The sequence below is a fragment of the Biomphalaria glabrata genome, chromosome 11 (assembly GCF_947242115.1).
Source record: "Biomphalaria glabrata chromosome 11, xgBioGlab47.1, whole genome shotgun sequence".
Taxonomy (NCBI): domain Eukaryota; kingdom Metazoa; phylum Mollusca; class Gastropoda; family Planorbidae; genus Biomphalaria; species Biomphalaria glabrata.
Window position 1 is genome coordinate 685,326 of NC_074721.1, and position 23,728 is coordinate 709,053.

General features: G+C 34.1%; 1 protein-coding gene and 1 long non-coding RNA gene across 3 annotated transcripts; both read left to right on the forward strand.

Moving 5' to 3' along the window:
* The first annotated feature begins 1,527 nt into the window (after nt 1-1,527).
* LOC129921745 (uncharacterized) lies at nt 1,528-22,977 on the forward strand. 2 transcript variants are annotated; one of them, XR_008773705.1, is made up of 7 exons: nt 1,528-1,580; nt 9,570-9,669; nt 13,500-13,695; nt 15,094-15,249; nt 15,801-15,976; nt 16,732-16,862; nt 20,668-22,977. It is a non-coding gene; the product is annotated as an uncharacterized LOC129921745 (long non-coding RNA). The 2 variants fall into 2 exon arrangements; XR_008773706.1 differs by lacking the exon at nt 9,570-9,669 and having other exon boundaries at nt 1,554-1,580.
* LOC129921744 (uncharacterized) lies at nt 1,780-8,149 on the forward strand. The gene is made up of 2 exons (XM_056004384.1): nt 1,780-7,149; nt 7,964-8,149. The coding sequence occupies exon 1, from the start codon at nt 3,344-3,346 to the stop codon at nt 5,369-5,371; it is 2,028 nt and encodes a 675-aa protein (XP_055860359.1). The 5' UTR covers nt 1,780-3,343; the 3' UTR covers nt 5,372-7,149; nt 7,964-8,149.
* Nucleotides 22,978-23,728: the final 751 nt, after the last annotated feature.

Sequence of the window (23,728 nt, forward strand, 5' to 3'; positions counted from 1 at the left end):
CCTATTATAAGCTTAAAAAGCCATTAATAATAATTTAGTTACTGATTTAATCTGTTTTTCTTTTTATCTTATCTATTGTTATTGTTTGTAAACTGAAATATTAAAATAATAGGCCTATTTTTAACCTTAACCCAATGTCTTCGATTTCGAAGATTAAGGATTAGTGCAGTAGCCTACATGTTTCACATGTCTACGCCCAGTTGCGACCAGCATATTTTCCCGCATTTTCTTTCCGTCTAAAATGTTTGACTCGCACCTCTCTCTCCAACAGTCATATGCAGGCAGTTACTTTCCTCTATGCCAGTGAGGGTGAAACGAAGCATCATTTGATCTTAACAGCGCTTAGGCCTATACGGCTTATACGGGGGGGGGGGGGGGGGGGGACTCTGTTTTGCCGTCCTCCTTTTTTTTTTAACTGGCTGGTTAACCTCTTGTTACTAATTAATGATATTAATATGTGTATAGATTTTTAAAAGATCAGCATTCATTTTCACTGGGTTCCCCCACCATTCTGAGATTAGGATTTCAGAAGATTTCCAAGAGTTTTCCAGGAGAAAATATTCGATTTCAGGAGCGGAAAAAACGCTAACTATATATTTAGTAATAAATATAAGAATTTCCATATAATATACATGTATAAAATTACAAGATCTCTCCTGAGCCTTTCGTCTCTATGTCCGAAACCCAAGTTGTAGATCTACCTCCCATACATCATCAATCCATCGCATTCGGGATCTGCCTTTGGGTCAATCAGCGTGTGTGTGGGGGGGGGGGGAAGGTCGAGTTGATGTTGATTAAATAAAGTGCACTGAACATGTGTTCTTAAAAAAATAGTCACAGTAACGAGAGTTTATGAAATGGGGAGTAAAATGACGTGGACTAGCCTATAGGGAGGAGGCGAAATAGAATTTTGTAGTTTCTTTCTTTCTCTAAAAGAAAAATATTTGATCGCAAGTTTCGTAGGCTATATAGACATCAGTTCCAAGCAGAGAAAGGAGATGTGGAGCACGAGAAAAGTGAAAACAAATTTAGGCCTAATGTCACAAGGAGGACACTAGTTATAATGCTTCATGGAAGAAGTTAGATGATAGAACTATTTGAAGCATAATTTCCTATATTTTAACATGCTATTTCGCTATTTTTTTACGGCCTTTCGCTCATTATGACTCCCGCGAAAATTGCGTTCGCTGATTAGGTCCGACCCCTACCGCAAGTTGACTTGAATTATAAATTTAATAGCTGATATGGAAAAAAGATTCAAATTTAGTTTTATCGCCCAATAGCTGAGGAGTCCGCAGATGTTTTCATTTTTTAAATAAGTTTAACCATTGCGGAGTTAAAAATTCTAAACTAAAAACTGGCACAAAAGCGTTCGCCATTGGTCCTTTCCCATATATCTATATTATATCTAGACTAGACATGGAGATCTCTTTTAACACTACAAATAATGCGAATTTATTTTTTTAAAACCCGAGTTGATGTGTGTTTTATATAGGTTGCACCACTCGGTGTTTAGGAGTAACATCCCTTGTAACAGTTGTTGTCAACCAAGATCATGGATGGCATACCAGCTGATTTTGGTTTGTTTAGCTTTAGCTTATAGATCTAGAATCTATCTTTTTTTCACGCGCTGTCTCACGAAGATTTCAAATAATTATTAGATCTAGAACTTGTTGATGCAAATAAAGCAGCGTTCCTTTCAATGTGTCAGTTTATTTCTAGACTCCAAACTTAAACTTATTGTTTAGTAAATTAGTTCTAATACTAGTATATTATAGATCTACTTAGTTACTATAAGTATATTCCAGCACAGTCTACTCTACTGACTCTACCTCTAGCTATAAGTTACTAGAATCTAGTAGTAAACTCTAGTTTATCAAGTATATCTACTCTGACTATAGTCTATAACACGACTACTCAACTACTGTATTAACTAATAGTGTGTGTACACTGTATAGATCTACATCTAGTATTTATGTATTAATAAGTTACTGGATGCAGAATTCTATACTAGTGACTATATCTAGACTACATAAAACTAGATGTACATACATTAGATTTAGATCAGTTTGATTGATTTATTTTGTTAGCTTGATTAACATTCATATTTATAATTAGATCATGACTCTACTATATGTCTATAGTCTATATTAATAGAAAAATAGATCTAGATAGCTTTTTTTTTTTTTGGTTTAAGTTTAATGAGATGGGGTATTTCAATCTCATGAAATTAAAGCTGCTAATCATGCTGATTGCTATCATTATTATCATACTCATGCTTTATGAGTATGATTAAAATGCTGATTTGACAGAACATCATGATCATCATGCAGCCCAGAGTGCCCAGACCATTGCTATGTAGTCCTTTATTTAATTCTATGATGAATCTAGGCTACTTACATTTTATATAATTACTATTAAAAATATATTCTAATTCAATGTTTATCTAATTTATCTAATTACTAGATTGTCTAGGTCTACAATAGAATATCTACTTCAATGTTTATCTAATTACTTGATCTACAATACAATCTACTATCAAATATTACTCAAGAATTATTTAAGATTTTCCATTGGATTATTCACTTACGCACCCACATTCTTTTATCTGATATCATGCCAAGACAAAGAAAAAGAAAGCTTTCATCCTGTACAAATGTTGAAGACACTATTTTGTACAAATTCCTTTATGAAAATTTTAATTATTCTGAACTTTCACCAGATGACAATAATAAACTATGCTTAAAAGGACATGTCCTCCTAATTTATATGCAAAATCAGTCCTCCCAAACATCCACAGCAGAAATTGTTGCTTCAACTTTTGGATTCCCATTTAATCCATGTTTAATTTCAAAAGTTCATTATTTAACTGAATGCACCATTGCAAAGTATAAAAGTAATGTAACAAAATATTTGTCAGAAATTCAAAACATTTGCTATCAAATATTTTACCAGTTACCTAGCACAACTGCTCCTAACTCTGATTTAACTCCAACAAAAGCTATACAACCAACTGAAATAAATCCTGTTTCATCAAATTTAAGAAGCAATGATGAATTAACCCCTCGTAGAAGACATTTAAAAAGACGACTTTCTTTTGTGTCCCAGGCAAGAAGTGAAGACAAGAATAAATATAGGAAAAAAATATGTTTATTAAAATCTCAAATTAACTCTCAGCCTAACCTTATTAAAAATCTTAGACGGTCTGTTCACCGAAAAAAATGAGAGGATTAGTCACTTGTTAAAAAAATTGCACAAATATGAAATTGATTCTGGCAAACGTTTTTTAAAATGTAAAAAATGTATTTGGCAAACAAAAAAGCATCAAGAGATATTAAAGAAAATGAAATCATCATTTAATAAAGAATTGGCTGTGAAGGACGCTATCATAACATCTCTTCAAAGTGATAAACTACTTCTTGAAGATGAACTTAAAGAACTAAAAGAAAATAAAGCTAGGTCCCTTAAAAAAAATAATAAAACATATGATGTTATGACAAGGTTAATGTTTTTTAATTGTCTTTTATACCAGGCCCCAACCTCTTCCATCTCCCCTATAGTTAGTAGTTTATCACAGAGATTGGGTGTTCTTCTTGATTGCGTCCCTCACAGAACATCAGTAGACAACTTTGTAAGAGAACTTGGTGTTATTTCAGACCTACAAGCCGCTGAAGTTGCCATGAAAACACCACATCTAACTCTTGGGTTTGATTCCACAACCCAAGAGGGTGTACTTGTCAATTCAGTACATCTCACCACTCCAACTGATACTTTTGTTATAGCTTTAGATCAGTTGAGTGGTGGGAGGGCTGAGGACTATGAAAAACACTTAATTGAATCAATAAAAAATTTAGCATATGCTTACTCAGATTTTCATAAGATAGAGTTTTCCACTTGTCATAATGAAATTATCAAAAATATTTCCAACACTGTGTCAGACCGGGCATCAGTGAATCATGCTTCCATAGTTAAATTAAATGCATTATGGGGTAAAACCTTAAATGAACTTAATTGCCACCTGCACCCACTTGATAGTATTTCAAAAGGCTGCAGGTTGGCACTTAAGTCCCTGCAGACAGAAAGGAGCAGCCTTATTGGGAGTGACTGCATAGCAGGCAACATTGTCTTACAAATAGACAAACTCAGGTATCGAGATGGAAAGGGTGACCCCAAAAATTTTATTTCCTTTCTACTTAATGAAAATTTACCGAAGGGCCTTATTCCACGGTATAGGGGAAATCGTTTGCATGTGTTTTTCCATACTTGTGGAATATTGGTCCTTCATTATGACCAAATATTATCATTTTTAAAATCCCCTGCCCTTTCCTCTGGATCGCTGATAAGTTGCCTGCACAGTGACCTCAATAGTGAAACTGGGAAGAAACAACTTTTTGTTATGGGTATGGTAGGGAAACTGCTGACAAGCCCTTGGATGAAAAAATTTTACATTGCGCCTGGTGCGCAAGCTGTTTCTCATCTTGGGGCTGTCACAGTCATTAAAGAAGTTCTAGCCCAAGTAGATCAATGCCTTAGTAATCCCTTTAGTATTTTTACAAGAAACCTAGACTTCTTTGGTGAAATCCTTGATGTTAATGATCCCATACTGGAGGTTCTTTTGCTCTGCCCTCAAGATAAGGAAGTTGAAAACATGATAAAAGCTAGTCTGTCTTCTATTGCAGAAACTATCAATAGGCAGTATAAAAGGTATCTTAGTATGAATGTGTCTGATCTGATGAGCACCCAGACAGAATCTGCTAGGCTACATAACATGGATTCTGAAGAGGTGATTGGCATGTTTAGTGCAGCCAAGAAAAAAGCACCAAATGCAACGATGTGCTACATGTCCTCTAGAATCCGTTCCCTAAAGAACAGAACTGTAGCCTATCTAGATTCTCTGAGTGTCTCAGATATGACTGAAAGGGTGACTTGGGCCATTGGTGTCTCTCGCAGTAGGAGGCAGGCTAATCGAGTGAGGACGTCAGAGGTGACTAAGGAGATTGCTCTGAGGGCGGAGCAAAAAAACCAGGAGACAGAACAGAAAGAAAGAAAGAAAATTGAAAAACTTTTAAGACAAGACAATTACATTGACAAGATTAAGGAACTGATTACTAACGTGACTGAACAGACTTGGATGGATGTGCAGGAATTGTTATCTGGAAATGTTATTGACAGGTTGATCTGTCACTATTGGTACAGTGCAGGCCCTGTATTATATAGTGGCAGGGTAAAGGGACTGAAAAAAGGAATGAAAGATGTATATTTGGTAAAATATTGGCTGGATGATGAGGATGAGAGTAGAGGGGTTGACTATGACATGAGCAAGTATCAGCTTGCCTGTGACATACTGTTCAAAGACTTGACATTACTGTAGAATAGTATTTGTTAACATCAAGGATTTTTCCCTACCCATTGACAAAAATGTTCCAGTTTCACTTCTGTCTGACTAACAGGGATTCTTTATAATTGGGTGGTAAAACAATTCACATACTAATATAACACACTAATAAATCTGTTAGCTAATCATCAGTGACTAATACATTTCACTAAAATAAATACTTTTATAAAATTTTCAAACTGTAAAGTTTATGTCATTAATTTTAAACATATTCTATACTATTATAAAATTAACTAGAGGTAAACATAGTCTTAATACTTTTATACTATTTTTTTTTAAGCTTTGAAATATTTAAAATAAAATAGTACCTTAATAAAAAAAAATATGTAAATAAAACTATCCAATTATGAAGAATGATCATTATTTTTTTTTTTTTTTTGTTGTTGTTTTCAACAGAAAAGTAAATCCCCTATTTCTGTAAATTTGTAACAAAACATTTGTGTTGGGATTTTTTTTGATAATTTGATTATTATTCATTTTCTTCATGCAACTATAATTTTTAAAATTATAAAACCTACATATTGTTTAAATTTGTTTTCCCATTGCATCACATGTAATACTGCAAAGTTTAAAATTAATAATGCTACCTTATAAGTGTTTCTCTAGTCCTCCCAGTAGATCTGAAATAACACCAGTTGTTGTCTACTTGTACTTTACATTTTTTTTTATTGCGCTTTTTTTTCTAACACACTATTTTGTTTTATATCATCTAATTAAATAATTATCAAATTTAATAAAGCCAATTAACTATTTTTCTTAGCTATTTTTACTATACATGGTACATCATCACTTTTTATATACTGTTCCATTTTAAAATTGTATTGATGGTTCATAAACAATTAATTTAAATAATGTGTAATGTAAAGCCATAACTTAAAATTAAAATATTTAATAATTTTTATAAATAATAATATTATTAGTTTTATAAAGTTGTCTTCACTTCAAGTTTGTGACTGTAAAGATATGCAAACTTTCCTTTTTATATTCATGTGTACCATTCAATATTAAGTTTTTTCAAACACAAATCATCATATTTCCTATTAACCTTTTATCTCTCAAACATTTAACTATCATAAAAAAACAACACTTTTTTTCCAATCCATTTATCATTAACCCTTCATTAAATTACACATTTAACCCTTCATAAATTCCCACATGTGCCTTATACTTTCATGATGTCCTTCAACTACTTGCATGTAATCAGAGTTCCTTCGGCACCATTTACTTCATCGTCATCCATTACATAATAACTTGCATGTCATCAGAGTCACTACTGCACCAACAAATAAGCCACCATTGACTTCATCATCATTATGTGCTGCTTACTTGCATGATATCTGCTTTGCTACGCTTGTAACAAAAAGAAGCCACCATTTACTTTATCGTCATCCAGTACACACAAACTTGCATGTCATCAGAGTCACTACGGCATCAACAAATAAACCACCATTGACTTCATCATCATTCTATGCTGCTTACTTGCATGATATCTGCTTTTCTATGCTACTAACACACAGAAGCCACCATTCATTTTATCGTCATTCAGTACTGACTAATTTGCATGTCGAGTCCCTATGTCACTAACAAATAAACCACCATGGGCTTCATCATCAGTTGGTCGAACTTAATTTCTATGTTATCGCATTCATCTTCTACGTTATCAGCACAAATCCAGCAATCGTTTATGCCTTGCCATCTTACCATGCTATACTTAAAAATTAACATCATATTATCAATTTCCAAGAAAAATGTATGTAAGTAATTAATTTTTTTTCTATACAAAATGATTTTAAGTTTTTATTTTTTTTAAAATATACATGAATCTAAAGATAAATTTGTTTATCACATCTAAAGTTTTATCTTTATCTTGGTGTTGTTTTTAGATGTGCTATAAAAATGAGTGAGATGGTATGCTTCATTGATTTCATTGTTAGGCCTAAATTTAATTGCATCAGAATTTTTACATTTCTGAATGGTTAGACTTATTTCAATAATCTAAATATCATTGGAAGGATCTTGACAAGTAACATTTAATATAAAAAAAAATATTATAATGCCATGTTGAAATATAAAAAAAAATTATTTAAATTTTATGAAAATGAATATAATTTTATTCACTTTGATTTATTTTGTTCATTATGTTGGTAACAGTATATGGTTCTTAGTGGTGTGATAAAGATTAGCAAAGTGTCACGCATTTTCGTTCAATTTTAAGAAAACCTCACTTAGTGTTGAGTGAAAACGCGTTAAAAAAATTTGTAAAAAATTAACCGTTTGGCATATAGCAATATTCTATATATCATTGGAAAGCTCAGGATAAGTGCTTCACTTATCTGTTATCAACATTTTGTTAAAATAGAAAGATAAGAACATTTTATTACAAAAATAAATAATGAGAACCTCATATTGAGTTGGTTAAAATTAAAAAAAAAATATATATATAAATAAACTGTATTAAAAACATAAATACATTTATTAAGCACACCCTAAGCTTTATTTTGATATATAGATTATAGCAATGTGATAAAAAGTAGCGAAATGGTACACATTTTTGTTCATTTTTTTCAGAAAATCTTGTGCCATGGTTTCCCATTGCTTCAATGTTAAGTGAAAACGCGTCAAAATTGTGTGTATTTTTTTATCTATTGGACCCATAATAACATTCTATACCTCATTGGAAAGCTCAGAACAAGATCTTTAATAATTTATTATCCAAATTAAAAAAAAAAAAATTTCAACAATTTTGTCACATACCTAATACATCCTAATGCTCCCCTCCCCAAGCCATGAATTTTAGTATCCCATGCCTCCACATGCAACAAAATTTAAAAGCCCTACAATGGACAACATACATTTCATTTTGTTTTTAATAATTAGTTATGAGTCAGTGGTATTTGGTATATATATAATACAATTTAAAATTATTGGTCCTGACCACTAATGCATTCACTCATTAAATCAATAATTCTCACACTTGCAGTGGATGATAAAATACAAATATTTAACCTATTCTTTTTAAATGAAGCCTTAGACAACTAAGCTATTGTCTAGATAGAAACTGCAGTGATTAAAATTACCATAAAAATTTTATTTGCAATTTCTACAAGCTTATCTATATTTGAGAGCCAGCATTTTAAACTTTTTTTTTTTGTTTTGTTTTTAATATGTATGAAAGCATGTGTTTGTAAAAAAAACTTTTTTATGACTAGATGTAGATCTTCAAGTAGGCCTTTATTCTAAAGCAAAAATTTAAAGTCCTAAAAATTGTCACAGTGTCATGTTAAAAGTGTAAAGGTGCATGCGTTTGGTGGGTGGGGGTATAACACAGTTTGTAAAGATGGGTTATTCTAAATAAGGTGCCTCTCTATATCCAGATCTATGACAAAATAAAAATCAATAAGTGAGAGTTGACTAAGTAGCAAATAAAGAAATGATTGTAGTACTGGTTGTTCCACTGAATATACAAGGGCCAAAAAGTGTAGTGTTTTGGGGAGGGAGCGTTTCTTTAAAAATATTAAATGTGTGTTTGGGAGAATTTTAATGTAGGTAGATAAGACTACTACTGATGAACCTAAGAAGAGTTTGTGCATACTCCACAATATGGGTTTTCAGGCCATTTGATTGAATGATCAAAGAGACAAAAAATAAAGGTGGCTTATAAATCTGAGGGCTAGAAAATTGTGTTAGTTGTGGGGTAGCATTTTTTATGCAGGCTTTTTTATTGATGGATTCAAAAGTGTTGAAAGGGATATATACATGTAGCAACTATTTTAACAGTAGCGCAGCATGGGTATCAGATATAGCTATGTGTTTCTAGAATTTGAGGACAGCTGTTTCATAAGATTATCTACAATGGCCAAACTGATAGGCCTAACAAGTGTTTGTGTTTTTGTTTGTAAAAAATAATAGTTGTTAAGTAGTGAATACATTTTTTTTTTTTTTATTGTAATAGGGAAAAAATGAGCAGGCCAAATCTACACTTATTTTGTAGTTAGTTAAGCACCACTAGCGATCTACTGAGTAGTTCTATTAATTTCTTTTATATTCCAGCCATCTCCCCTCATTGTTAGCCATCCATTCTTGAAATTCTTTTGTTTTGATCTCTTGCTTTGTCACAAGATTATAAGAAGTTATTTGCTGCAACTGAACTAGATACTTTTATGTTTGTTTTTAGGTACTTCTTATGGTGAAGAGTGGTTCAGGCAAGACCAGTATGTGTTCCATAATACTTGCTAATACTATTGCAAGGGACACAAGAAGAATTGGTGTAACAAGTAAGTTCTACCTCGCACTCATGCACACTTAATACTAATGTTTTCATGGTTTGCCAAAAGTTAGGCCATAGAGGCAGTTAAAATTGTTCATATATCTTGTTAAATCAATTGCCTGGCTGGCAACTATTTCTTGCATAACTTAAAAAAAAAATCATTATTATTATTTTATTATTATTATAGATTTTATATAGCGCCACTTTCATGCTTATAGCATGCTCAGAGCGATTTTGGTCCAATCTCATTTGTGGACCAGTTGGGGGGGGGGGGGGGGGGGATCTAGGAGTTTGTTTTCCGTGCTGCCTTTAGGCACTCAGTAAACACAACTCTGCCCGAGTCGGGTGCTGAACCTCGAGCCCCCTTCTAGGTAGCCAAGCCAAATCCAAATTCAAGCGCACTTGGCCTCTCAACCATGCTTCCCACCCATTAAAACATATGACTATAACAATTTCACAGTTTTATCTCCTTTCGTCATCCTTTTTCTACTATAAAAGTAAAGATATACTGAGTAACTATATTACAAACAGTATACCTATGCTACATATATTAGGGGTGCACCGGATAGTACTTTTTGATATCTGGCCGGAGCCGGATATGACCGGATAGTAAAATTTGATATTTGGCCGGGGCCGGAGCCGAATACCTAAGTGTCTTGTAAATAGCTTGTATTGCTTAACATTTTATGAAACTGTTAAATAACATACCTATATTTGTTGGTATTATTTTTTTCCTTTTATTTACCTTATTGTTTTAAACTCTGTTACTGATTGATTTATTAAAGCTTAACAGTATTTATAAAAAAAAATAATCTGTGTAGCATGAGCGTCTCTCTGTGTATGTACGAGGCCACCAACTATAAAGGCTGTGTGTTGAAGGGTCAATGTAAAATATGTTAGTAAATATTTAACTAGTTACTAATGTAAATCTCTCATATGGCTTGTATGGTGGTTGGATGTATGTGTTCAAGAATTTCTGACCAACAACTGGTCATCAGACTTGTAATTTTAAGTCCAAAGACTGCTTCTGGTTATGGCTTCAAGGGCTTAATACTGATAGCTGTTAGTTAATAGTTGGAATCTGAAGCGTAGTAGGTCATATATTTATTAATCCATTTGCGGCAAACGATATTTTATTAACAGCAGGAACATCTATTATACCTACTCATAGCCAGAGCCTTAAATGTTGCAAAGCATAGATTTAATTGTAGTCTGTATGCCTATTATTGATATCTATGTTTAGATCTACTGTTATATAGATCTAAGAGAATTAGGAAAACCAACTATAGAAGAAAAAAAAATCACCCACACCCTCCTTACCAAAAAAAACACAACATAAATAGACTTTATGTTCGACTGATTGTAACAACTTGGTCAGATAGACGTAGTGAGCCTACACATGTAGTCCTAATGTATTGTGTATAGATGATTGTGTTGACATTTACACGTTTTTTTTTACCTTGGGCTAAGGCAATAGTGTTTAGTGTGCAGGCAACAAAAGATAACACATTGGCATGGTCAGTCAAGCATATAGATAAATTATATCTGTACCTTAGTTACAGAGGTCAAGTGTTTCTTTACGTTCCAGCATATTTTTTCTTTGTTTGCTAGATCTAATTGTGGTGCTTTAGATCAATTTATTTTCTGCGATGTTCAATTTTACTGTAAGGTTTTCCTTTATATATTAAGTCAATAGAATCAAACAATGAAATTAGTTTTCTTTCTAAAGGTTTTAATACAAGGGGGAAAAATACATACACACACATATACACATATTTGTTTTATTTTATTGTGCAACGAACGTGTGTTCAGCTCCCTAAATGACATTTCTCTCCAAGTAAACAAACTTAGTCTCATCATCTAGTCACCTCTAGACATTGTCAATATTTCTCAACAATCTGCGTTAATCCATTCTGGCTTAAGAATGGTCAATGTCTATCAATACATTGTCATGGATTAAACAAATAAGAAGTTGGGGGTGTTGAGTCTCTTGAGCCCTCCCTTTAAAGATACCCCTGGTCAGTGTCTGTTTGGCTTGTAGTCCAGCCTCCTAATTGAGACTTAAAGTAAACAAACTTATTGTCCCGGAAAATAGTATAAAAGGTGTGGATTGTGGTCAAGACCCTTGATTGACAACCTATCTCATAATAAACAAACTCATACCAGATTAACCTTATAGAGATTTGGCTTGTAGTCCCGCCCCTAATAAAAATTCTTCTCCAAGTAAACAAACTCAGTTCCCTCATAAGATGTGACCTCTGGAAAGTGTCAACACGTTGACATCTGGTTTGATGTGGTAAGCTGCCTATCTGTGAACTCAATGTTATGGACTAAACAAACAAAAAGAGGTGGGGGTTGCTCATCTCTACCTCTGGAGATATACCCCCACACATCTAGACAGATTATCAGCGTGTCGTAGTTAAGGAATATTACATGTTTACTAGACCACTCAAGGGTCAAGACAAGCTTTTAAAATGTGCCAGACATCGCTGCTATGTATGTAATGCGAATTTATAATGTAAAGTCTTATTTCTATTTAAATTAACATGCCTTGTCTTTGTACTAAAAAATATAGTCATAGTTTATAGTTTTAAAAACAGATTCTTTTATTTGAAACAAAAAAGTTAATGTATTTCAGAACTGACATTATTGAATCATGTCCACTTTATGAGTATTGGTTTATTTTTATTAACATGGAGATTTAGTTTAAACTTCTTGTTGGACATGGTTTATTAGCGTCGACTACCTTTATATTGTTAACCTTTCGCCTGTGTTGTTTCCATATTTAAGTGTTACCTCCATTTGGCTTATCTGGAAAACACTTAGCACGGAGGCGCATAACAATATTCATAGAAATACAGGTGTAGCTTTTACTATCCGGTAGTGATATCCGACCGGAGCCGGATAGTACCAGATAGTGAAAAAGTGCTGAATATTCAGCCGGAGCCGGAGCGACTATCCGGTGCACCCCTAATATATATACATTTTGAAGTAGGACTGAGAACTCCTGAAATCTTTTTGTTGTTGTTGACTCTATCTCCCTTCAACTACCTCCATTGATATCTAAGTTGTTGTTGACTCTATCTCTCTTCTACTACCTCCATTGATATCTAAGTTGTTGTTGACTCTCTCTTCTACTACCTCCATTGATATCTAAGTTGTTGTTGACTCTCTCTTCTACTACCTCCATTGATATCTAAGTTGTTGTTGACTCTAACTCTCTTCTACTACCTCCATTGATATCTAAGTTGTTGTTGACTCTATCTCTCTTCTACTACCTCCATTGATATCTAAGTTGTTGTTGACTCTATATCTCTTCTACTACCTCCATTGATATCTAAGTTGTTGTTGACTCTATCTCTCTTCAACTACCTCCATTGATATCTAAGTTGTTGTTGACTCTATCTCTCTTCTACTATCTCCATTGATATCTAAGTAGATTGCTTTGCAACCTTCTCCTCGGCCATCTTCTTTTTTTAATCCTTCAATCATTTTCTTCCCTTTAATTATTGACATTTTAAACTAAGAACCACCATCACAGTCTAAAGCCCATATCATTAGGTCTGGGTTGTGGCCACTCATGTTATGGGCTACCTATATATTTCTAATAATATTTATAATTAAAGTCTAGACTATACTTTAGTCTGACATTGATGTCTGCAGTTGGTCTATCAGGTTTGCAGACATCAATGTTAGTATGTGGGAGGAAATTGGCTAGGATCAGACAGACTGTGCGGTGCTGGTGAGACCAGCAAGCTTTGAACTTAAGTTTTGAAAAGTACCCTTCAGTTAATACAAAGACCATATTATCCTTATAATCTAATGTTTTTATTTCAGTTTCCTCTTCTGATGATTGGGAAATTACATTTGAAAGTATCACAGATCTCCAGTGGCTGGGAAGTGGAGCTCAGGGAGCTGTATTTCTTGGCAAACTCTGTAATGAAGAAGTAGCAGTCAAGAAGGTCAGAGATGTTAAAGAGACAGACATTTGGAACTTAAGGAAACTGAATCACCCAAACATTATAGCCTTCAAGTAGGTTCTATTCTAGTATTTTTGCATTTTCCATTGTCTTTTAACTCATTGACTGCAGTGTTTTTTTGTTTTGTTTTTGTAAAGATACTTTTTTAGAAAATGTTTTTTTTCCTAACATGACTAAAACACAAATTTGTAATATAAGTATATAAGTACTAGCAATAACAATTGACACCAGTACTAAATCTGTCAGACTTCTTTTTTTAATTTAAAACAATAAGTTTTAGACATTCCTGCTAAAAAACAAACATTATTGTTCACTGGATGTGATCAGTGACAGTTGGGTTTAAAGTCAATTTAAAATTTATCTTTTTAAAAATGTATGCAAAGTATAATTTTCATTATTAATTTTAAAAAATATCTCTAAGCTGTATATTTATCTCTGTACATCATCCTCACCTGTCCCTTAGTATATCTGTTTTTTTTTGTCTTTTGCCTTGAATAGAATCTTTTCAGTGACAGATCCATCCATTCTTTAATGTTGTCTTCCCATCACTTTCTCCTTCTGCCTCTTCCTTTTTCCTGGTGCTGTTCCTTGAAGAGAGAGTCTTTGCAAACCCTGAGAACCTTGTAATTGGTCATTAAGTTTTAGTACCCATTTTTTTGACTGTAGTCAGCAGGTCATTGTGAGTGTGATCCAGTTTTGAATCTTCTCATAGAAAATAGGTTTTTTTTATTGTGTTATACACCAAAGGAGGTGATGGGGTAGGCAGGGAATTAAATAAATTACTGTAGAGGATAGACACAAGACAATATTTTTCCTTCTGCATCAGTAAACATTGTCAGATGTAAAATGAGAATATTTTACTTTCTGAAGTTTTGAATAATTAAGCAGCAGTAAGGACTCTCATAAGATTGAAATCTTGATTAGATTGTATCACATTCTTAGCTGTATGGCTTGATAATTTTATTTGCGCAACTATACATGCTATCTTAATCTTCTAAATCTGTTTATTTGAATCTATCTCCAAACATCTCTATTATATTATGAAAGATGTCATAGTAATAGCAATAAGTTTCCTATGCTGAAAGCTAAGTTTATTTTATTACAAAAAAAAATTGTTATATTAATTGTCCTATGCAGGAACTTAAACATGCAGATTATATACTACAGTAGCTATGTTCCTTTGTCAGAGATTTTCATTCATACTTGAAAGTGCAAAGAGAAACATCCTTCTTGTTTTAGAAATTCTTTAAATTCTTTAATGATGTAGCGGTAAATTATTTTCTAAGTTTTACCTGAAACTGGGTTTTTCTCTTAGTGCAATTAGCTAGAACTAATATGTGTGTTTCTACCTACTTTTGGAATGCTGTCACTACCAACCTCTCAGCAATCATTTTGTGATTATGTTGAAAAAGAATTATCTCAAAAATTGTTTTGTTTTGTTTTGTCTGCAGTGTTCTTGTGGCATCCAATGATATTGTCAGGAACCAGCCGAGAGTGGAATGAAAAAAAAAAAAGCACTAAAATGTCATTTGCTGGCACTGTGACCTGAATGGCATCAGAAGTCATTTGAAATAAAATGTGCAGTGAAATGAAAAAGTAGACATTTGGTAAGTAGCCTGGTGCGATTTCTCCTGCCTAAAAAAAATAATTTACCTGTATTTTATGATATGACTTTATGGTCTTAGGTGTCCACACTCATAATCACAACAAATTTCCGTAAGGATCAATAAAGCAGTTTTAGTCTTAGTCTTAGTATTGATATGCAAGATATGATTCCTTAAGTTTACATCATTTTTTGTTGTTGCTGTAATTACTTTTTTTTTAGATAAAGATGTATATATAAAATCAATGAAATTGTTATAAAGCCAGTCAGAATAAACATTGTAATTGACATTTTAGAACTAAAAATGAGAAATAAGATGTTTAAGATGACCCAAAAATGATCTATTTAACCAGCAGACACAGCTGTACATTAGTTTTCATGTCTGAAATCTTTATCATGTGTGATACTTTTATGCAAACAAGGTTTACTACTATTAATTGACTAAAATATGTGCAATATTTACCACACATTATATAAATGAAATTTATAAAATCATCAACACACTCCTTAAAAAAAAAAGACCATCACCAAAGAATATCTTTCTCTTTTTTTCAGGAGTGCAAAGCTCAAAAATAGACCATCATTTAGACAAATTCTCATGCACCTTGAGATTGCCTCTGCTAAATTACTTTGGTTCAGTCGGGAGGACTTTTCTGAATCTCAATGAAGTCCTTAACTGAAAGACACAGATTCTGTCATTATCATCAAGATAGTCTAAGATAGGATCTGAGGTATTCTCACTTTCTAATTACAATATATGGATAAAAAACCTGCAAACAACAACACAGCCTATCGATAACGCTCTAACCTCTAGACCATTGGAATGTCCAAAAAACATTCTTTTGGTCCAGAGTCATTCGCCTATATGCAAATTACCACCCCAGTGGTCAATTGTCACTGGTTCGATCCTTGGTTGGCGCAGTCCCTTTTTTCGTCACATTTAATTCACTACTTTCTCTCATTTAAAAACTCGGTCTCATGTGCTGCTGTTTATTTATGTATGTATCATTAAATGTATCCAAATAAGTGTTTCCCAAATTTTTGTAATAACAAATTTTTGCACATAGGAAAAATTTAGCTTAACATTTATCTAATTTTTAAAGGTAGAATGTTCCTCACATGTAAAATATATATTTTGAAACACATTTTCTATTTTGTATTAGAATTTATGTTTAGCATAAACTTTGTTGTTATAATCAAAATATTGAAAAAAATGACTTTATGACTTTGGGTCCTTGAAGTGCATACCCGGTATCTTATTTAAATTAGACCCAGCAGTGGTAAGTTCAATGCTAACAAATGGATTTTGAACCCAAGAACCCAAGTTATGTGAAATAATTTTGGATCTTTTCACCTCTTCATTCATAAGTTTAAATACCCCCTAACCTGACCCTTACTTATTTATGATGTTGATGTTTTATTTTCTGTATGATTATTTTGTATCATGGCAAACATTCAATTTTAATAATGAATTTTTTTTTATCAGGTGAGAACAATTACTGACTATGTACAATAACAGTAGTAAGAGTATAATTCGTCCAATCATAAAAGTTCTAGAAAAGCTAGATCGACTTGGTAAAAAAAACTGACACATAGGTCAGAGTCTGAAGTCACCATGTAAGTAAATTTTCTTGTTGTGTGAGTGTATCTTTATTTCCACAATCTATAGCTCACACTCCACTACCATACCACCAGGGATCCTTGGCCATGTAGACATAAAAAGAAATGAAAAGATAGACTTACAAAAGGAAATAAAGAGGCGGACTTTTAGGCTAAAGGGAAATGACAAGGTAGACATAATGTCAAAGTAAGGGTCCTCAATTGAGGAACTGATAAGACTTGTAATTTACTACACTGTTAAGTAAATATTAACTAGCAATCATAAAGAAAATCTTTATCCATCCATCCATCCCAGTGGCGCTACAGCCCATGGAGGGCTCTGGCCTGCTTCAACACATCCTTCCATTCAGATCTCTTCTGGGCCTTTTGTCTCCATGCCCTGACCCCAAGCTGCTTCAGATCTGCTTCTACATCATCAATCCATCGCATTCGGGGTCTGCCTTTAAGTTGCCTGCCTTTTGGTTTTTGTCTGTAAACGATTTTCGCTCCTCTGTTATCTGACATTCTTTCAAGGTGACCTGCCCAACGTAGTCTGTTCTTTTTTATTTCTGTCACTATTGGTGGGTCTTAATACAATTGATATATCTCATGGTTAGTGCGTGTCCTCTACCCTGTTTCATCCTGTATGGCACCATAGATTTTCCCTAAGAATTTTCCTTTCCCAAGTATTAAGTAAATTTTCAGATGTTTTAGTCAGTGTCCAGGTCTCACTTCCATACATTGCTGCTGGTCTTATTATGGTTTTGTATATTATTTTCTTGGTTTTCCTTGAAATTGTTTTGCTCTTAAGTAAATGGTGGGTGCTATAAAATGCCCTGTTGCCTCCTGCTATTTTTTTCATTTATTTCTGTTAGTAGGTCATTTTTTAAATTAATAGTACTTCCTAGATATTTGAAAGTTTGGACGTTTTCAAATTTGTGGTCTTTGATTTTGATATGCTGTCCCTCTGTTTGATTGTCTCTTGTCATTGCGATGTACTTGGTTTTACTGTCATTGACCTCAAGTCCTACTGGTCGAGATGCTTCTTCTAGTTGTGTGAAGGCTCTAGCTATGTCAGAGGTTTCTTTACTCAATAAGGCAATGTCATCGGCATAAGCAAGGTATTGTAGAGGTTGGCTGTATATCGTCCCTGTTGGTTGTGGACCCGTGTTTTCTCTCCTGAAGTAGTTAGTGATAGTTCCCCTCATGTATATGTCTTTACTTCTTATAACTCTCTCCAGTGTCAAATTGAAAAGCATGCAGGAAAGTGCATCTCCTTGTCTTAATCCTCGTTTAATCCTAAATTCCTGTGAGTGTTCTCCTTGTATTATGATTTTGCTTTTTGAGTTGTTTGATGTCATAGATATAAGTCTTGTCAGCTTGTTGGGTATTCCAAAATCCTGTAGAGTGTCATATAGGTATTTCCTTCTGATACTGTCATAAGCCATTTTATAGTCTATAGTCTATATAGAGTTGGTGGATTGGTATGTTGTATTCATGGCATTTTTCTAGTATACATCTTAGTGTGAAGATGTGTTTGGTTGTGGATTTGTTGGGTCTGAAACCACATTGGTAGTAACCTAAGATTTCTTCTGAATATTTTCCAAGCCTCTTAGTTATAAGCCTAGACAGTATGTTATAAGCCACATTTAGTAGAGAGATTCCTTTGTAATTACAGCACTTTAGCTTGGATCCTTTTTTGTGTATTGGGGTTATAAGAGCCGTTTCCCATTCTGTTGGTATTACTTCTTCTTCCCAAATTCTTGATATTAGTCTGTGTATTTGGGAATCTAAGTGTTCTCCTCCATATTTAATTAGTTCTGCTGTGATTTGGTCCTCTCCTGGTGCTTTGTGATTCTTCATGGTCCTAATTATTTCTGATGTTTCAATGAGTGTTGGAGGGTTCACTAAGGGATCTGGTCCCTCATGTGGCAGTTCATATTCTCCATTGTCTGAATCTTCTGTGGTATTTAGGATCTCCTCAAAGTATTCAGTCCATCTTGCAATTACCCTGCTGTTTTCTGTAATAAGCTGACCATCTTTGTTCTCACACATGTGTGATCTAGCTTGAAATCCATTCTTTTCATTTTTAATTTTCGTATACATTCCTCTCATGTCTCCCTCCTTTGCTAGTTCCTCAATCTGAATAATCTTGGACTTTACCCATTCCTGTTTTTTCTTTCTCACAACTTTTGTGGCCCTTCTTCTTGCTTCATTGTATTGCTGTCTAGCGTTTCTGGTTTCTCTCTGTAGCATTATCATCAGAGCATTGTTTTTCTCTTCTATAATCATCATAAATTCTTTCCAGTCCATCATAGAAGGCTTCTTTTGTGTTATCATCTGCATCTTCAGTAGGGGCATGAACATTGATGAATAATATGTTGAAGAATTTTCCTTTATAATGTAGTGAGCAGAGTCTATCACTTACAGGTTTAAATCCAATGACATTACCTACCATTTCCTTTTTAACAGCAAAACCTGTACCTAAGTTGTTAGTGCTTCCACCACTATAAAATATAGTATACTCCTTGGTTCTGAGAATGTTTGAGTCTTTCCACCTGATTTCCTGTAGGGCTACAAGGGGTATCCTATATTTCTTAAACACTTCAGTAAGTTTGGCTAGCGCACCTGCTCTATAAAGGCTTTGCACGTTCCATGTCGCAAAACAAAAATCATGTCCTTTTCCAGGCCTAGGTCGTTTTCCATTGAGATCTGTCCGGGTTTTCTTGTGTATATTAGCTTTCATAAAAGCATTTTTTTATATGACAGAGTTGTTAGCCCTGTGAATAACTATCTAGGGAGCTGCCCCTTTCAGCTCTCTGGATAGCTGCCTTTATTTTCAGGTAAGGTGCCCTAGCCTTTGTGGATCCCTCCACTTCCTGCAAGGCAGCAGGTTTGATTTTGGTCCACCCCGGGTATTTTATTTCCCCGGTACCCACCATATCTGGAGGGCATTCCCCTATCCGCCACCTAGGGAGGCGCTCGATGGGAGATCAAAAAACTCCACATGAGAAGGGAAATCTTCACCAAATGGTATTAGGACGCACAGGCTGAGTTATGTACAGATAAATGGCCTGCCATTAGACCTATAAATGTTTGACTTATTAAATATGTATGTGACAAAATATAAAAATGGTATTCCTTTACCTATCCCTTAGTCTGTTGTATCATTGGGGCGCCAAGCAAGACTTTTCGACGTCTTTCTCCATTCCTCCCTGTCTTTTGCCTTCTTTAAAACCTATTTCAATGGTAGGCCTGTCCATTCTTTTATGTTGTCCTCCCATCGCTTTCTCTGTCTGCCTCTTCTTCTTTTTCCTGGTACTGTTCCCTGAAGGAAGGTCTTTGCAAGCCCCGTAGATCTTGTTATATGGCCATAGATTTTAAGCTTGCGTTTTTTTACAATAGTTAGCAGGTCATCATGGGGTCCGATCGCTGCAGTAACCCTGTCTCAAATCTCGTTGTTTGTGATGTGGTCTTTGAATGTGATAGCTAGGATCCTTCTGTCTCATCTCAGTTTCATTGCTAGGATCCTCCTCTCTAGCTCTGCAGTCAGCGTCCAAGACTCGCAAGCATATAAAAATGTGGCCATGACCAGGGAGCACATCAGTCTGATTTTGGTGCTGAGGGCTAAGCCCTTGTCTTTCCATATTATTTTAAGTTTTGAAAGTGCTGCTGTGGACTGTGCTATTAGGCCCAATAGTTTGGTATTCACAAAAAGAAAAAAAAAGAAATGAATTTTAGAATGTTATACATGTAGTTTTTTTTAAGAGATAGAGATGAGGTAACAAAAATAAAGACACTTTTTTTTCTCTTTTGACTTTAGGCCTGACTCTATAAAAAACACAGAAGGGAGCATGATAACCAGGTCTAAGCTGGTACCACCACCTCCTACGAAAATGCGTGCCAGGAAGTCTCGTCATCGTCACAAAAACAGCAGAGGGTCTATGAAAGACATTACCTCTCCGCTCAAATCTCAATCTACATATGAAGCTTCACTGGACACCCAAACATCAGAAAAACTAAACCCTGCAGGGCTTCATCCTACAGACCTATGCTAAGACATTAAACTTTTTGGGACCTGCCACTGCAATCAGGGAGTATCGAAGTGAAGATGAAGCTGATGGGCAAGAGACTAGGTTAACAACATAAAAAAACGTCAAGTTCGTTGTAGCAAAAACTCATCCACTTCTGCTGCTAGGCACTCGCCAATCTCAAAACATTCTCGTGTAAGTAAAAGCAGAACTCATCCTATCAAGACAATAACTTTAATGATGTTTGCTTTGGCTGTGATGGTGGCTGCAGTGATGCTACTTATAGCAGCAAATGCTCATCCCAGGTCAGTGTTGATGTGGAGAACACATTTGACCTATGCCCAGCCCAAAACAGAACTTGGAAACTATGAGTGAAAAATCCTCTCCGGATATTGACCTCTCATCCTGACCTGAAACCTTTATTTCAATGCTGACATAACAAACAGATGGTTTGGTTATTGTTGTATTTGAAAAACACAAATGTCTACCAAAATTGAGGCCCACTTTCTTCAATTCTTTACAAAGGTAACCTGCAGCATGTTAAAAGGATGAAGTTTGTGATAGGCTTCTTAAAAAGTTGGTTCCAATAAAAATTAAACTGAGTTAATTTATAAGTATCAATTTTAACCAGGTGTAATAGTTTGTATTTCAAATGTCTTATAAGTCCACTTGGGCATTATTTGTTTATTGGGAGCTCTGTTTGATTAGCCAGTGCCCTAGGAATTTAATCTCTTTCCTAAAAATGAGCATTTTAAAAAATTTCTTTAAAACTGAAAGATGACTCATTTTCAAAAGCTAATTGCATTCAAGGTTTGGGTGGCAGATTGGCTTAGCCAATACACAAGGAACTACTGCATCTTGGTAATAAGCTAATGCACAGGAAAATAGTATTTATTGACTATTGCTAACAACCAATATAATACTATATTTTCAGCCAGTGCATGTTTTCAAGAGGGGAAAAGTCCTCTTAAATAACTACAAACAATGATTTCATTGGCAGTTTTCTTTGCTTCTTTTCTCCTCATTTTCATCTTTGCTAATGACACATATATTTGTTTAATAACAATATTTTCTCAAATCTTTGAAATATAAACAATCATTTGAAACAAACATATCACATTTTTTTACAACTGTTTTGTTATGTATCTTAGAACATGGTAACCACTATTGGCATTCCCAGATAAGAATAAAAATAGATGCACATTTTTTTCATGTCTTTTTTTTGCATTCTTAAAAAGAATGTATGCAGCCAAAACAGTGTTACCCAACTTAGAGCCTGCAGGCCATATCTGACCCATGATGCAGTGCAGTTTGGCTTTTGAAGCTTCTGCTCATGGTGCAGAGACCAATTTCATTGGACTTGCCTTTTTTTATGTGGCTCATGACATGTAAAAGAAATTCAGCCTTCAGGCTGGAAAAGGTTGGGCAGCACTGACCTAAATCATCCCTTTTGAGTTTTGTCCACATCAATACATGATTTTATTTCCTGTCCAATTTTTCATAGACCTAAAAAACTTGTTGGATTTTTTAAATGTTGTTAGAACAGAAAGAAAAATAAGTTTTCTTTTTCAGGATGTGGTGAACTAGTATTTAAAAATAGTATTCATTCCTACAAAAAGATTAGTTTATTGAGACCTAAAATTGTTTTGTTGTTTTATTAGGTCAATTTTAAAAATGTCATCACCACCAACTTGAATTATTCTCAATATGAAAAACAAAGTGTGAATTATTTTCTCTAGAACTGTTCTTAAAGTTTACCAGTGACATTTGTATTAGATGTCCAGATGATACTTGTTTTTATTTGACCACATAAATTTGTCATTATTCCTTTCATTAGACAAACTCCAAACGTTTTGCTGGGTAAAACTTGCTTCATCAAAACATTGGTTTTGCTGGCTGGACTATCACCTTGATTCTACCTCTTATTGAAAAGAGTTCATCTTAGTTTATGCTTTCGTTTAACTTTTGCACTCTCAAATCTACTAAACGTTAATCATAGAAAAGTAATGAAACATTTTTGTTTTCTTAGCCATGTCTACTACCATTGTTAAAATAGATACAATTGTGAGGGAGTTTTAAAAATGTAATTAGCCACTCATTGAATGTCATTTTAGTGGAAAGGGGAGGGGGGGGGGGGGGGACAAAAAAGTGTTTTCTATGTTGTTGTTTTTTTTAGGCTTTATTTTAATTGACATTTATTTTCTTTTGTTATTCATTCTCTAAGTACCAGTATGAAGAAACCAAACAAGCTGCTGAGGGAACATCTGATTAATACTTTTTTATATATATATAAATTGTATTTGGTAGCATTTTTTTAGCTTTTTTTTTCTAAAGCAGGGGTTCTCAACCTGTGGGTCGCGACCCCCTTGGGGGTCGATTGACAATTTGCCAGGGGTCGCCAAAGACCATCGAAAAATGGATTGTTTCTGTCTATTCTTCTATTGCTGTATGTGTTTACCGGGGGGGGGGTGTCGCGGCAGAGTGGGGGATTGTAAAAAGGGGTCGCCGAGCATAAAAGGTTGAGAACCACTGTTCTAAAGCCTTTATTGTTGACTTAAGTTAAAATATTCTTTTATCTCAGATTTGTGATTAGTACATTAAAACAAAAACAATTTTGTAATATATATTATTATTCATCACTGTTACTAATCCATATTTTTTTTTTTACATTTAAACACCTTTTATATTGACAGAACTCTTTTGTGTTCTCCTGATTCCTACAATCATTCTAGTGGCAGCCATTTTATTTCTTGTCATTTGTAGAACTATGATTCAGTTGTTGTTGTTGTGAATTAGTTCTGCCAATGGTTATTTATGTATTTATATGGTTTAACATTTTTTAAAAATTATTGT

Bases quoted from the DNA above. Each gene is read 5' to 3' on its own strand.
- LOC129921744 (XM_056004384.1), top strand. From the start codon at position 3,344: ATGAAATCATCATTTAATAAAGAATTGGCTGTGAAGGACGCTATCATA.